The sequence below is a fragment of the Amblyomma americanum genome, chromosome 11, assembly GCF_052857255.1.
Source record: "Amblyomma americanum isolate KBUSLIRL-KWMA chromosome 11, ASM5285725v1, whole genome shotgun sequence".
In the NCBI taxonomy this organism is placed as follows: Eukaryota; Metazoa; Arthropoda; class Arachnida; order Ixodida; family Ixodidae; genus Amblyomma; species Amblyomma americanum.
In genome coordinates, this window is record NC_135507.1 from 64755162 (window position 1) to 64766818 (window position 11657).

The window sequence follows — 11657 nt, forward strand, 5'->3', positions numbered from 1 at the left end:
CTTTGCTGGCCTCTTCGTGAAGTGGACAGCGCTACAGGCAGGCATTGTCGTGGAAAATGACGAGAACGGCGAAAAGACGAAATGCTATGTTAGAAACGAATACTGAAACTGAAAAACCGTGCCGATGTAACATTTCGTGCCCTGCCAAAGACTGACTAACGAGACATGGCCGCTTACTTCCGGCGGCTTCACTTTAGGGCGTCCAATGCGCCATCCAGCACCCTAGCGGAAATCAGTGTCCAATGCAGTTCCCGAGCAACGTTTTTTCCTAGTGCGTGGCGCCATGGAGCATCGAAGAAAAAGAAGATGACACGTGCTGCCATCCAGCGGACATTAGAATAATCAGGACGCATCATCATCATCGTCCTGATTATTCAGCTTCTCGTGACGCTCGTGATGGGGTTCTTTTCAGAGCAGTAGGGCCAGACAGTGCTTCTTCTGAGTCCCCGAGGCGCCGTTCGTCTCTGTGTACTTCGCCAGCTCGGCTCCGAGGATCTCGTGTGCAACACGCGAGGTCACGAGAGCACGTTCTTTCATCGAGAGCAGCGGACGCTGCGCGAGACTGGCACAGGAAGCGGTCGTGGCGACCACAACTACTACGGCGTTCACTGCCTGGAACATTCCAACACACTCTCCATGGCGGCTACCTGTAACGGCTTCTGTTTGGCAGCGACCATGGATCCTATCGACATCTCGCCAATGTGCTTCAAGGTGAGCTTAGCGCAAGTGATCTTGCAAATTCCAGCTAATATCTTAATGCGGTAATGCTGGTTCCTTATTAACATCTGGTTCTGAATACAATGAGGCGATGTAGCTTCGGAGTGGAGACCAAGCCAAATGCGACGTGGGTGTTTGCAAAAGGCAGAGGACACCCTATACTAATAGTAAAAAGTGAGCATATTTTAAACGCGACAGCGTTGGGGTTGGTATGCATGAAGCTTTTAGAGCGATGCGGGTACGGCATTCGGTGGTTGTGCAGTGGAAGCTACGAACGCGCACCGCCAGCTTGAACGCCTCTCTCTCCCATGTGAACGCGTGATCGGAGCGCGCTTGTGAAAGCTTTGCGCCTCGTCCTCGTACTTCCACTGCATAGCCACAGAAAGTTGCCCTCGATTGTAGATGCAAAAAAGAAAATTACCTGCTGTTCAACTACAGCTGCACCTAGAGAGCAAAAGCTGTGGTGTATCGGGTAAGTAGACGCGGCTTGGCCTCATTGAGTGCGTTCCGCACACTGGATAGGCAGCGCGCCCAGCCTGCCGGGCGACGGTTAAATAATGGTTGATCGCGAGAGCTTCGTCACGAAGTGAACGCTGCGGCTTATTGCTGCAGTGGCGCGTGTCTGCCACAAAGCTATAAGCGCTAATTCCTGCAGTCCGCATCTCTCTTTCCCTATCGCCTCCTACCTCAAAGCGAGATTGACGCGTCCATTGCCCCGAGGAGCCAGTAAATGCGCCTTTATTTCCTCAAAATCATCGAATCCTAGAGCGTTGTCAACGCTAACGACAACGAACACAACGCCAACGGTCTGTATCTTCGATGCCGTGTTTCTACTACAAGGTTTCGAATGTCAACGCATGCAGCGCACATCTGTCACTACTGCGACGTTGCATAAAGTGCGATTGAGGTGTCCACCGTCCCAGGGGACCAGTTAAGGCCAACCAACATGGAGCGTTGTTCTTGTGGAAAACTGGCGTCCGGCCACCGGCGTCCGGACGTAGGTCGCCGGGCGGCCATTCACCGCCGATCAAACCGGGCTAGATATGTCCGCCCGGCGATCAGCCGCTGGCCGGAAGCTGCCAACGTGAGCTGTCAGCGTGGGCCAATCAGGTCCCGACAACGTCTGACTTCCGCCCGCTACTACAACTTAGCCGCGCCTGCCGAAGCGGCCTCTCGCTTCACCACGAACTCGTCGTTGCCGCTACATTGCGCCTCTTGTCCACGGCAAAGAAAAGTCGCACGAAGCTTTCGCTTTGTAGGTAGATGCCCGCGCCACAAAACGCGCCTGATTTTCAGGATAATATTAATTGGTTTCAGGGGAAAGGAAATGGCACAGTATGTCTCATATATCGTTGGACACCTGAACCTCGCCGTAACGGAAGGGATAAAGGAGGGAGTGAAAGAAGAAAAGAAGAAAGAGGTGCCGCAGTCGAGGGCTCCGGAATAATTTCGACCACCTGGGGATCTTTAACATGCACTGACATCGCACAGCACACGGGCGCCTTAGCGCTTTGCCTCCATAAAAACCCAGCTGCCGCGGTCGGGTTCGAACCCTGGAAGTCCGGATCAATATTCGAGCGCCCTAACCACTGAGCCACCGCGGCAGGTCTGATTTTCAGAATGCTTCTAGATTTTCAAAGCTGCTAGGCTTAGCGACTATGCCTCGATTGACGTCAGGAAGCGCAGGAGGTTCGAACAAGTTAACTATTTTGGTTCAGAAAGGGGTCACAAAGCATAATTCGCCCTCTTTGTCTTCATGGAATCAATAATAGCTTACTCGTAAATGCAGAGCTGTTCTTTTCAGCATTTTACTAAGCATATAGAATCACGCCGTTTCTAGCAAAACTGAAATCCTGGCGGCAGCCGCCCGTTTTCCGCCGCTTGCGGTGCTGCATGGTGGCGGTGCGTCGCGTTCCGCCGCGCCGCTCGAAATACGCAGCGCAATTTCGTTCCATGTGGGTCGCCCTTTATGCGCCTTTCCTTTGGTTTCCGAGAAAATTGAACATCGTTTTTTAAAATTGGTTTTGAAGCAAGGAAATGGCACAGTAACAGGCTCAGATATATGGTTGGACACCCGAACCGGTTTTGAGGGAAGGAAATGGCGTAGTAACAGTCACTTGTATCGGTGAAGACCCGAACCGCGCCCTAAGGTGTTTGACCTCTGGCTCTCATGAAGGTGAAAACCACTAGCACGGCGAAATCATTACGAGATAGCGTAGTGAAGCTTTCCCTTCAAAGCGGGTTGTAGGGGAAAGGAAATAGCGAAGTATCTGTCTCATATGTCGGCAGACACCTGACCGCGCCGTAAGGGAAGGGATAAAGGAGGGACTGAGAGAAGGAGGAAAGAGGTGCCATAATGGAAACTCCGGAATAATTTCGACCACTTGAAGATCTTAAACGTGCCTTCACAACGCACAGGGCGCCTTGGCGTTTCGCCTCCATCGAAATACCGCCGCCGCGCCCGGGACCGTACACTTGTACTCCGGATCTGTAGCCGAGCGCCGTAACCACTGGGCCACCTCGGAAAGTCATATGCAAAACTGGACCTTCAGTTGTGGGGTTCGAACCCTGCCGCGGTGGCCGCGTTTCGACAGAGGCAAAACGCAAAACGCGCCCGTGTGCTGTGCGATGTCAGTGCACTTTAAATACCCCAGGTGGTCGAAATTATTCCGGAGCCCACCACTACGGAACCTCCTTCTCTCTTTTTTCGATCACTCCCAGTTTCATCCTTTCCCTCAAGATATGACTCATGTGTCCATCGAGAGTTGAGACAAACTATGCCACTGCTTTTCCTCAAACGCCAATCTTCTGTGTCAGTGCGATCCTTGACCTTGAATGACTTCGGTAATTCCTTTGAACAGCTTCAAGTTACACGTTACATGTCCGCCAGAAATTGATCATGCCTCACACGAAAGTTGCTTTCAAATTTGGCCCACGCCACTCGCGAAATTTGACCTTGACCAATTTCTACCGGATTCGAACCCGACCGCGTCGGCTGCGTTTCAAAGGAGGCGAAATGCTAAGACTGCGATGTGCTGTGCAATGTCAGTGCACGTTAAAGAACCCTAGTCGGTCTAAATTATTCTGGGGCCCTCCACCACTCCACCTCTTTGTTCCTCTCTTCTTTCACTTCCTCCTTTATCCCTTCCCTGAACGCCGTGGTTCAGGTGTCCAACGAAATATGAGACAGATACTGCGTCATTTCCTTTGCCCAAAATTTAATTTTAATTTTCTCAGTTGTACCTAGATAGATGCCCCAGCCTAAATGACTGTTAACGATACTAAGCCTGCCTCCAACTTGGGCACACTCATTTCTAATATTGGCTCGATTCAGCCCCGAAATTTCACCTTTCCATATTTCACCCGAAATCTGTCAAACAATAATTGAGCTTTTCTGATATGATGGCGACCTTCAAATACGGGCTGGCAAAATCTCCATGAGAAAAAAATTGAAAATTGCTTGTTGGGGAAAGGAAATGGTGCAGCATCTGTCTCACATATCGGCAATACCTGAACCGCGCCGTAAAAAAATGGATAAAGTGGGGTCTGAGAAGAAAGAGGTGGCGTAGTGGAGGGCTTCGGAATAACTTCGGCCACCTGGGGATCTTTAACGTGCACTGACATCGCACAGTACACGGGCGCCTTAGCGTTTCGCCCCTATTGAAAGGCAGCCGCCGTGGTCGGGTTCTAACTCGTGAACTCCGGATCAGTAGCCGAGCGCCCTCACCACTGATCTTCCGTGGCGGGGTAAAAATATGCATGCGCACTTGCCGATTTGGGGGTGCTTTCGAACTATAATAGCTCAAGCCAGGTTAACAATCTGTGGAGTAACTGGTCTACCAAAGGCAGGCCTGGTGCCTCATGTAAACCAATGTAAACGAAGTCTAGCCACTGCAGAGCTACGGCTTGACCTCTGGGTATAGCCATGGTTAGAACCCGCCTTTATGCGTTAGCGGACACCTCAATCGCGATTCGAGCCATGTAGCCTTGGTGACATGGAGGTGTATTGCATGCGTTGCCACCCGTGTCCATTGGGTTCTTTGGCATTCCATTGACAACACTGGGTTGACCTTGAGGGCTGGATCCTCTGGTCAGTGTTCAATAATAGTAATAATTGGATTTCGGGGGAAAGCAAATGGCGCAGTATCTGTCTCATATACCGTTGGACAACTGAACTGCGCGGTAAGGGAAGGAGAAAAATGAGGGAGTGAAAGAAGAAAAGAAGAGCTGCCGTAGTGGAGGGCTCCGGAATAATTTCGACCACCTTGGGAAATTCAACGTGTACTGACATAACACAACACACGGGCGCCGTATCGTTTCGTCTCCATCGAAACGCAGCCGCCGCGCTCGGGTTCGAACTTGAGTACACCGGATCAGTAGCCGAGCGCCGTAACCACTGAGCCACCACGGCGGGTAATGTGGCAGTTAATTAATAGTTGGTTACAAGAGGTTGGTCACCCAGTGAACCCCGCGGTTTATTGCTGCAGTAGCTCGTGTCTGCCACGTTGTCAGCGCTAATGCATGCACCCCACATACATCCCTCCCCGTCGCCTCGTACCTCAAAGCGGGATTGAGGCGTCCACTGACTTTCCTTGCGGCTTCCTTTCCCCAAAAAAATCATCCGTATCTAGAGCGTTGTCAGCGCTAACGCCAATAAACACAAAGGACGCCGATGGTCTACAGCTTCAATGCCGTGTATCTGCTACAAGGATGAGAATGCCAACGCATGCCGAGCACATCTGTCACTACCACCACGTAGCTTAAAGCGAGACAGGTGTCCACCGCCCCTGTAGGCCAGTTATGCGCCTTTCCTTTGGTTTTGAAGCAAATTGGATTGGTTTTTAAAATTGGTTTCAAAGGAAGGAAATGGCCGAGTTATATCGGTGGATACCAGAACCGCGCCTTAAGGGGTTTGACCTCTGGCTCACATGAAGGTCAAAACCACAAGCACCGCGAGAGAGAGAAAACAACTTTATTTGGTATTTAAAGGCCTGGGAGTTCGGGCAGGTGGGCCGAGTTTGGGCCCCAGCAAAGGCTCCCGGTTGCTGTGCGATGTCAGTGAACGTTAAAGATTCCTAGGTGGTCTAAATTATTCCGGAGCCCTCCATTACGCCACCTCTTTCTTCCTTTTTCTCACAGTCCCTCCTTTATCCCTTCCCTTACAGTGCGGTTCAGGCATCCACCAAGATGTGACAGATGCTGCGTCATTTACTTTCCCCCAAAATCAATATAACCAGCTGAATTTAAAACCTTGGTTTCTTAGGAAAAGTAATCGTGCAGCAATTCTCACATTAGACATCCGAACCGCACCGTGAAGAAAGGAAGGTGGGATCGAAAGAAGAGCTAAATTGGTGCCGTAGTAAAGGCCTCCCAAATAAGAGCACCTGGGAGTTTTAAAATAATCTGACATCACACAGAACACGGGTGCATTTGCGTTTCACCTGCGCCGAAAAGTGGACCCATAAATGGTTTTTGCCGAGCTGGCGCAAAACAAATGGTTCCACCTTCCAGTAGAATTTTAATACTGATCTCTGAATCACCTCCGCATATACATGAGCCAGACTACGTCCATTTCATGACAAAGGGCACCCCTATATATCAATTAACCCCGTCTTGTGCCAGCTGTGGCAAGGCTCTCCTGCCGAACTAAATCTCATCCGCTCACTTAACTTTCTCCACCCCTGCTATGCTTGCCATCTGAGTAGAGTCCATTCCATTATCCTTAAGGACCAGCTGTTAACTTGAAATTCTCGTTACATGCCCTGCACAAGCCCGTTTCTTCCTCTTGATTTCGACTAGGATGTCAGTAACCAGTGTTTGTTCCCTCACGCACTCTCCCGCTTCCGATACCTTAACGCTGAACCCATCAGTTTCCTTTCAATAGCTTCCTGCGGTGTCCTCATATTAGGTTGAAACGTTCTCATTAGCCTCCACTACCGCTAAGATACAGCTGCTATAGGCGACAGCGTTAAGGAGCTCATGTCGCAAAAAAGCCAGTGTCGTCGGCATCGGCCGTGAGCGAAAAATCCCTCCTCCTCTTCCTCCTCGCAATGTACGCCACGGCCCTAAGAGATGGCGCACGACAGCAGCGCAAGGAAAGGAAGGGACGCCTGTCATATTTCGGTTGACAACCCGGACCGCGCCACAAGGGAAGGTAAATTAAATGAAAATTGGTTTTAAGGAAAGCAAGTGAGGTTGGTCTCCCATAACTCTGATAACTCCCGAACCGCGCTGTAAGGACAAGAAAATGAAATTAAAATTTATTTTAAGAAGTGACGCGTCTGACATATCTCTCCTTCGGGCGCAGTAGAGTCGTGCGGGCACGTAGGAATCATGCGGTGAGCGGCAAACAACGCACCGCACATCCAAAGCGCATTCACCACGAAGCTTGGAAGCTTTTGGAATCATTTCGACCACCTGGGGATCGTTAACGTGCACTGACATCGCACAAAACGCTAAGGTACCCATGTGCTGTGCTATTTCAGTTCACGTTAAAGATCCCCAGGTGGTCGAAATTATTCCGGAGCCCTCCACTACGGCAGCTCTTCCTTTCTTGTTTCACTCCCTCCTTTATCCCTTCCCTTACGGCACCGTACAGGTGTCCAACGATATATGAAACACATACTGCGCCATTTCCTTTCCCCCCAAAACAATTACTATTATTATTTGAACGAAGCTTGCGCCTTGCTGCCCGTTCCTTCGGCGCGGAAGCTATGCTTGTGTTCGTGGCATTGGGTTTGTCTTTGTCGAGAACGATGTGCCGACGAAGTGCGACTGGAATTTGAGCCTTGCGTGTTTCGGCAAGCCGCCTGGCAGAGCTTCTACGTGGTTTGCCGCTCTGCGCGTTCGTTTCATCCTACGTAGCAGAACTATTTGTCTAACGGACAAGTGTAGCCGAGCGATTTGTCTAACGGGCGAGGCGTCGCGCCGAACGGGCGATGGCGTCCCGCGAATTGCCTGGCAGTGCTGCAACATGCTGTCGCGTACCATTCATAAAGGCGAAGCTTAAGCGTCCTCCAATTTTTTCTTGGAGGATATTGGTGAACTGCCTTACATAAGCTGAGAGAACCTGATGATGGTGGTTATAGATTTTTATGGCGCATGAACATCTATGGCCAAAAAGCTCCATGGCACAAGGTATTTTCGGCTTTTCAAGGTACGACCAGAGAAACATTTCCCAAGGATTTCACCCTAAAGAAGCCGAGCACCAGACAAAGGGAAAGCGTCTACCCATTCTATCACCGGCCAGTACCCGGCGGTACTGAGGATCGAACCGCAAACTTAGACAACTCACCGTTAATTCGTTATTCGACTTCCGGTTCGCTAGTTTTGTTCTCTTCCTTCAAGTCTCGGCTAATTCTAGACATACCATCCTGTGATCGCAACAACGCACTTTTCCGAGGACGTTTACGTCCTGTAGATGTACCACCTGCAGCCCCTAACATCAGAACATTCTATACTCCGCAGGTCACCGTCCGTCAAAACTACGGCCGCCTAGTGGCATACAACAGCCGCAACTGCCATGGCGTGCTTCTCGTGTTACCCGGACACCACTTCGCCCTACCATGGCGGATGACCCACACCGAAGAGCAGCAGGAGTACGCCAGAGAAGAGAGCGCCGATAAACAAGGCTGCACAGTCATCAAGAACACCGACCGCTTGGGCAAAAGGTTGTAGAGACATTCATTTCATACGTTCAGTTATTACACAGCTAGAACGTTAATCGCGCCAAATAAACAGGTCTTCCTTTTTCTGTCTGCACGTCTGATGCGTGGCATTAATTTTTATGGTTCATGCATGTCATTGTCTCTGTGCAATAAGGAGGCATTATTTACCAAACGCTTGCATAGGGTCCTTTAAGAGTGGTTTATTAATTAAAGCTTTCAAAACTTGATAGGATTTGGAATTCGGAAGCCCCACAAGGATTAGTGTACTGGCGCAACGAAAAGGTGTTCGATTTTAAACTAAACTTTGTATTGAATGAAAGCGTAATTTAAACTTCAACCAAACAGCAACGTATCCAAAAGGAGTGCCACATTACAATTCTGCAGCGAACTAAAACGAAGACAAGGAAGGAGAGTATTGATTTCAACGTCATGGCTGAGGAGAATGTTAAAAAAGCCTAACCTCTCAGTACCCTACATTCGTTCGCTGATGCTTTAGACTGAAAAATACAATTAACTGAACCCATTTCAACACTACTGCACCCCTTTCTCTATTTCTTCTTTCACTCAAACTTTGTGGTTGGTGTCGTCCACCGAGATGTGAGACAATTATTGCGTCATTTCTTTTTCTCAAAAAACCAAAAACCATGAACCCATTTCAGCGCACGTACTCACCAGAACACATAAGTAAGCAGTATTGGATTGTTTTGAAGCAAACACCAGCAGTTCAGAAAGAAAGTTTTAAGAAATACGGCAAAGGAAGAGATCTCGCATCATAGATCATTTCACTCAATACACAGTTCGGAGGCGGTGCACCAATGTGCTACGAGACCATATTCCTAATTTACAGAGATTGCGAGATAACCGCCGTTCTGCAGGGTTTCTACAGTGTTTTATTTTTTATTTTGTTTATTGATACTGTCAGCCGTAAGGCCGTTACAGGGTGGATGCATACAACTCAGCAACTACACACAGCCACAAGTACAAAATTTATACAACTTATATGAAATCATCTTGCCAGCAAATAAAGCCACAAGTGCGTCAGATAGGCAAGTGTTCCTAATATTACGCTCGGTTTCAGAGCACCGAGGATGGGAACCGCAGCTAAAGAACATAATGAATGACAGCAATGGCAAATGATTTCTATAGGCTTAAATAAAGGTAAAGATAAGTTCCAAACTGGTGTTGATTGTCTGCTTCTAAAATGTCCTGAGGCAAGTAATTCCAATCAGCTATGGTTCTGGGGAAGAAGGGGTATTTAAAGGAATCGATTCGGGCCGTCATGGGTGTAACCTGATCTTTGTGAGATCTCAAAGCTCTAGAGGAACGCTATTTCAAGTACCTGCTTGTGTTCAAGTTGAAGTGGTTATTATATAACAGATGAAACATTTTAGCCTTTCAACCTTCCTTTTCTTTGAAAATTGAGGTAAATTTAGTTCACGAAGCATGTCAGTGACTGAATCTGTAAATCTGTATTTTGACAAAATGAGCCTAGCCGCCCTTATCTGAACTTTTTCGATCCTGTCAATTTGGTTTTTCTGAGGCGGATCTCTTACGACGCTCGCATATTCCAGTCTCGTTCGTACCAGCGGCCTTTTTGTTTCGGCCTTTGAGCATACCTTATTTATGTGTGTATGCCAGTTTCGATTTGAAGCTATAGTGATGCCTAGATATCTGAAATGGTGGACTGGAGTTGGATAGTGCCCATCTGTTTCATAATCAAAGGAAAATATATTCTTGGTCTTATTGGAAATTGTAACAAATCAAGTTTTTGCATAATTGATTTCTATTTTGGATAATGTGTGCCATTGATTGACAGCGCTCAATGAAGAATTTAGTAGTAACTGGTCTTCTTGGTTTCAAACGACAGAGTAAATTAAACAATCATCCGCAAAAAGCCGGACTGTAAAATGGGGTGGAATAGAAACTGCGATATCATTGACGTAGCATAAAAATAACAAGGGACCCAGCACAGACCCCTGAGGGACTCCCGAGGGCACCCCCAGGACGTCTGATTTAGCGCCATCTAATTCCACGAACTGGCTTCTGTTAGATAAGTCTCTATCCAACGTACAATATTGCTGTTTATACAAAGATGCACGGACTTTTCTCTGGTTTCCAGTAAAAGAACGTACAGGATTATTCATGACTTCATGCAGGTGTGAAGACGACGGTGGAGCGCGCCGCACCGAATGCGAAGAGGAGGAGCCAGAAAGCGCGCGGCAGGGAATGTACACAGGGGCTGCCAGCCAGAGCTTTTCTTTGCTTACCAACTTCATGTTCATATGGCGCCTCTGCTTGTCAACCTGAGATGACTCAGTGTACAAGGCATCGAGGAATTTCACCATCTCTTTCTGCAGCTCAGGTTCTCCCTCCAAAAATTCCTCTAGCACTTTCATCCTGTAGAGGAAGAAGAGTGGGACAGCAGGTTCTTAGCGAATGTAATAACGATCTATTAAAATATTTCGTGATTAGCAAGTGGTGTATGACATCTGTGTTTTCGAAGAAAGGTGTCTCAAAACTTTACTCTTGGCACCCGACATCAGTCACTGATATGTTTGCTTACTTGACAACTATCACCAAAGCACGGTGTTTCGCTTCCTTTACGGTGTAAAGATCTAGATGACACACCCACTCCTGCAATTCTCTTATGACTGCGAAGACCGCAGTGTTATGTCAATTCAGCTTGAAATCATACCCTGAATACATCAGGAGGGCAACTTCAAAGGAGTTGATGGCTGTGGCAATAAAATTAGCTGCTGTTTAAATACTGTTGAACCTGGTTAGAGAGCGGAAGCATTGATGCTTCCGTCAACTAGACGCGGCTTGGCGCATGTAACGTTGAATGCGTTCCGCACACTGAATAGGTTGCGCGCCCATCCAGCCACTCTGGCAGGTGGCAGTTCAGTTAATGGTTAATTGCGAGGGTTCACACAATGAACGCTGACCCGCCGCGGTGGCTCAGTGGTTAGAGCGCTCGGCTACTGATCCAGTGCTCCCGGGTACGAACCCGACCGCGGCAGCTGCGTTTTATGGAGGCAAACCGCTAAAGCGCCCATGTGCTGTGCGATGTCAGTGCACGTTAAAGATCCCCAGTTGGTCGAAATTATTCCTGAGCCCTCCACTACGGCACCTCATTATTCCTTATTTCACTCCCTCCTTTATTACTTCCCTTACGGCGCGGTTCAGGAGTCTAACGATATATGAGACAGATACTGCGCCATTTTTTTTCCCAAGAATCAATTTTCATTATTGTTATAGAACGCTGAAGAAAAT

The 11657-nt window shown here is 48.4% G+C and overlaps 1 protein-coding gene across 1 annotated transcript; it reads left to right on the plus strand.

Annotated features, from left to right (window-relative positions):
* The first annotated feature begins 400 nt into the window (after nucleotides 1-400).
* Nucleotides 401-10803, plus strand: LOC144110116 (uncharacterized). Its single transcript, XM_077642932.1, has 3 exons — nucleotides 401-711; nucleotides 8185-8387; nucleotides 10541-10803. Exons 1-3 carry the CDS (start codon nucleotides 637-639, stop codon nucleotides 10689-10691), a joined length of 429 nt encoding a protein of 142 aa, XP_077499058.1. The 5' UTR covers nucleotides 401-636; the 3' UTR covers nucleotides 10692-10803.
* The last annotated feature ends 854 nt before the right edge of the window (nucleotides 10804-11657 follow it).